Source organism: Toxorhynchites rutilus, chromosome 1 (assembly GCF_029784135.1).
Source record: "Toxorhynchites rutilus septentrionalis strain SRP chromosome 1, ASM2978413v1, whole genome shotgun sequence".
NCBI lineage: Eukaryota > Metazoa > Arthropoda > Insecta > Diptera > Culicidae > Toxorhynchites > Toxorhynchites rutilus.
The window spans coordinates 78,343,017-78,348,052 of NC_073744.1; the positions used below are offsets into that span (position 1 = coordinate 78,343,017).

The following is a 5,036-nucleotide window of genomic DNA, read 5'->3' on the forward strand; positions in this document are numbered from 1 at the left end:
TCAACCTGCTAAGCTACAAGCTGGATTCAACAACCCTCCGAGCCTGGGAGGAGAAGACTAGTAGCGCTGATGACATCACTTACGAGGAGTTGGTTGATTTCTTGTACCAGCGGGTCCGAATGTTGAAGTCCGTCGTCACCGATCTGCAGCCACGCTCCAATCAAGTCGGCCAAGTCAAGGTGGCCGGTTCCACACCAAACCAGAAGAAGCCATTCAAGATGGTATCCAATTCCGCCACGACCGAAACTAAGAGTTCATTCCGCATTGTATTGCTTGTCCAGAAAACCATTTGTTATTCCAATGTCCAGCATTTTCCAAGATGTCCGTTTGTCAACGCAGAGAATTGGTATCCCAAAAACGCCTATGCTGGAATTGTTTCCATTCTGGACACCAAAGTAGGAATTGTACGTCCGAGTATGATTGCCGAAATTGTCACCAGAGACACCACACGCTGCTGCACGAATCTGCAGTCCCGAAAGTACAATCCACTCCAGTTGTCATGTCTGGTCAGTCATCCCAGCAACCGAATCCACCAACGTTGACTGTTGTCGAATCCCCTGGATCAGCGAATCCGAATCCCCAAGTGAGTTTGTTGGCACAGTTGTAACAGTCCACTGTCCTATTGGAAACGGTTAACCTCCTTGTCGTAGACCAGAATGGCAAAGAGCATCCTGCTCGCGCGCTCCTAGATTCGGGATCAATGCGCAGTTTTATTACGAAGAAATTATCCAATGTACTCAACCTCCGCCGCACGAAAATTGACATCGCCGTGTCTGGAATCGGTGAAGCACAGTATGTCTGCCAACTACGCCGATTGATATTTCCTCGTGGCAGTTCCCTGATGTTCCGTTAGCCGACCCACGGTTCCACATTCCAGCCGACGTTGATATGATTGTCGGTGGAGAAGTATATTATGACCTGCCCACCGGTTGTAAGATTTCCTGCGTCGAAGGACAACCTGTATTCGTCGAAACCTCGTTCGGATGGACTGTTTCTGGGAAAGTAGTCATCCAATCACCCGATGTTCCACGTGTTTGTCACCTCACCACTGTAGACCGAAACCTGGAACAAGCCCTCAAGAAGTTCTGGGAGCTAGAAGCTGTTGAACCCTGCTCCATGTTATCCGCTGAAGAAAATTTCTGTGAAGATCAGTATGCCACTACCACCACTCGCGATTCGTCGGGTCGTTACGTTGTGTCCTTGCCACTCACCCGCGATCCGCTCGTCACTCTCGGCGAATCACGTTCAATCGCCGAGCGTCGCTTCTTGAACCTTGAAAAACGACATGAGCGAGATCCAACCACCAAAGCTGCCTACTGCGGCTTCATGGAGGTATACGAACGCCTAAACCACATGAAGAAGCTCGTGGATCCAGTAGACGAAACCAAGCCACACTGTTTTCTCCCACACCACCCGGTGTTCAAGAAATCCAGCACCACTACGAAGGTTCGAGTTGTGTTCGATGCATCCTGCAAGACGTCATCTGGATTCTCTGTGAATGACCTGCAACTAGTTGGACCCGTCGTTCAAGATGATCTGCTATCGATCCACATCCGATTCCGCATCCACCAAATTGCATTCGTCGCCGACGTCGAAAAAATGTATCGACAGATCCTATTGCGTCAGCCGTTTCGTCGATATCAGCTCATCCTCTGGCGTCCTAGTCCAAACCAGCCAATTGCTACGTACGAACTGAACACTGTAACGTACGGTTTCGCGTCATCACCATTCTTAGCTACACGCACCCTTCAGAAAATCGCGCAGGACGCAAGTGATATCTATCCAGCCGCAGCCGCGGTAGCCCAGAAGGATTTCTACGTGGATGATTTCCTGTCTGGTGCCGACACCGTTGAATCCGCTATCCAAATACGCTAAGAAATGACTGCCATGCTTTCAGCAGCAGGTTTCCCGTTGAAGAAGTGGGCTTCAAACTCACCAGAAGTCCTAGTTGATATTCCCGAAGAAGACCTAGCCTTTGCACCGTACCATGATCTCCAGGACGATCAATCCGTTTCCACACTCGGACTCATCTGGGAACCGAGAATCGACATGATGAGTTTCAAGGTTCAACTTCCACTGCCAGCATCTGTTTTAACTAAGCGGAAGATTATGTCGTACGTGGCGCAGATTTTTGACCCACTTGGCCTGGTGGGACCAATCATAGTCATCGCCAAACTCTTCATGCAGCGTCTATGGGCATTGAAAACCGAAGCTGGAGATTCATATGAGTGGGATCGTTCTCTTCCTCCACGTTTGCAATCCAAGTGGAAGGAGTTCCACGAAACGTTAGATACTATCGCATCTCTTCGAATTCCACGCTATGTAACCGTAGCAAACGCAACCTCATTCCAACTCCATTTCTTTTCCGATGCCTCACAGAAGGCTTACGGAGCATGTTGTTATGTCCGCTCAGAATCCGCTGGGGTTGTTCGTGTCCAATTACTGACGTCCAAGTCCAAAGTTGCACCGCTGGCCAAACAACAAACCATCGCACGTCTGGAGTTATGTGGCGCTGTACTCGCATCCAATCTCTATAAAAAGGTGGCCCATTCCCTTCCGTAACCTGCTGAATTCTTCTGTTGGTCAGATTCGTCAACTGTATTACATTGGTTGGAGTCTTCGCCGTCCCGATGGAAAACTTTCGTAGCTAATCGGGTAGCTATGATTCAAGAAGCTACAGAATCCTGCCACTGGAACCATGTTTCCGGAACATCCAATCCCGCTGATCCCCTCTCTCGTGGCGTCAATCCAATCGATCTCAAACAACTTCCCATTTGGTGGAACGGTCCGAACTGGTTATCCCTGCCACCATCCGATTTGTCTGTTAACGAAATGCCATCCCTTGACCCACATTGGATGTCGGAGGCCAAAACCAACGTAACCATGATAGCCACACTCAAGTCCAACTTTTCCGATAAATTATTCAGCCGATACTCCTGCTTCAGCAAACTTCGTCGATCTATTGCATACTGGATGCGATATTTCCGTGCCCTGAAAGCCGCCGTCAAGAAGACCACCATCGAACCTTTCGAGACCTTAACAACTGACGACCTCCGTGATGCAGACATCGCCCTTTCTCGGCTAGCCCAGCGCGAATCATTTCCAGAAGAAATGTCCAATCTTATATCCGGGGAACGTATTCCTACATCGTCAGCATTGAAGTGGTTGCAACCGAAAGTCAGCAAGGAAGGTGTCATCCCAGTTGGTGGAAGACTCGGCAACGCCCCCGTGTCCGAAGATGTAAAGTTCCCAATTATCCTTTCGTCGAAGCACCGGTTATCCGTCCTGCTAGCCAAGTACTACCACCATATGCTGCTCCACGCCGGTCCCCCTTTCTTCGATTCGCCAGAAATTCTGGATCATCGGTGGCCGAAACTTAGTTCGCCGCACGTACCACCAATGTCACACGTGCTTCCGCAACAAACCCACCCTGGTGCAGCAGAGTATCCCGACCTGCCTACAACAAGAGTGACTCCGACCAGACCATTCGCCGTATGCGGTATTGATTACTGCGGTCCCGTATATATCAAATCTCCGGTGCGTAACCGGACTCCTACTAAAGCGTACATCGCAATATTTGTATGCTTCGCTACACGTGCCGTCCATATCGACCTTGTATCTGATATGTCAACTCCGGCTTTTATGGCCGCTCTCCGCCGTTTCGTCTCCCGCAGTGGAAAGATGAAGGAAATCCACAGCGACAACGGCACCGCCTTCAAGGGCGCAGCAAACGAACTGCACAGACTCTACGCCATGTTAAAATCCAACCAAACCGAACGAAAGCAGATCCTCGACTGGTGTGCAGAGAACGAGATTATCTGGCGTTTCATCCCTCCGCGAGCACCACGCTTTGGAGGGCTGTGGGAAGCAGCCGTTAAATCAGCTAAGTATCACCTGTTACGTGAAATCGGCAATGTAAACGTTGGCTACGAGGACATGTGCACTTTATTGGCCCAAATTGAAATGTGAGGCCTCTGGTTCCAATTCCAACCGATCCTTCAGACCTGGAAGTCTTAACTCCAGGACATTTCCTGATTGGAGCCAGTTTCCAAGCCGTTCCAGAAAACAACTTGTGCGACATTCCGGATAATCGTCTGACGCACTTTGAGCTCGCTCAGAAGCGATTCCAACGAATCTGGTCCAGATGGGCACCAGAATACCTCCAGCAACTCCAGTCACGCGTTACAAGGTCCCAGCCACCAGTAACCATCAAACCAGGTGCCGTCGTGGTAATCAAAGACGACAATCTACCACCAATACAATGGCCGCTCGGAAGGATCACTAAGGTTCATCCGGGCAAAGACGGAGTGGTACGTGTCGTCACCCTGAAGACTGCATCATCCGAAGCAATCGTCAGACCTGTGGCGAAGATTGCGCTATTACCAACAGCAGAAAATCATCATCCGGATCCTGAAAAATGAGACCTGGTAGAGTACGCTAAAATTTGCTCGATGCCTTCGTGGGAACCAAGCAGGTAATTGCGGTTCCAATACGTATCTTTATCTTGTCAGGTCTACCTGGTCTTTTCAATCCCCAGATGACGATACCCTGGGCTACTTATAACAATCTACATCGAGTTCAATGCCCGGCGAACCATAACAAACCGATCGTTGCCGGCAAATCACGTACTTCTGTTGCGTCTTCACAACAACTGGGACGAGTCTCGAATCTTTAGATATTTAGTTTAAAAACAACGACAACATTGTTAAGTAATAGAATTGAACTAGCTAAACCAGTTCAAGGTGGCCGGAATGTTGAAGTATGTCATAATTTATTCCATTTTTTTAAATATTGTAACTGCAAGGAGGCTATGAGAAATATATATTCGCTTGGAAACCGACAGAATTCAGACGTTTTTTCTTTTCCCGTGAAGAAGCCAGAAGAAAATCGAAAATTTGGAAATTCTTCGTTTTGTGACGACATCTCTCAAGTTTATGGAAAACCATCCAATACGCAGCCATCAAATCCATTCTCGACGGTGTGATTCACCACAACAAGAATTCTTTTGGGCCGTCGCATACTGACGGTGAAAAAAC

At 48.8% G+C, this 5,036-nt stretch overlaps 1 protein-coding gene across 1 annotated transcript; it reads left to right on the top strand.

The window, feature by feature from the left end:
• Window positions 1-2,661: 2,661 nt before the first annotated feature.
• Window positions 2,662-4,421, top strand: LOC129761093 (uncharacterized). Its single transcript, XM_055758797.1, has 2 exons — window positions 2,662-3,940; window positions 4,003-4,421. The coding sequence occupies exons 1-2, from the start codon at window positions 2,662-2,664 to the stop codon at window positions 4,419-4,421; spliced, it is 1,698 nt and encodes a 565-aa protein (XP_055614772.1).
• Window positions 4,422-5,036: the final 615 nt, after the last annotated feature.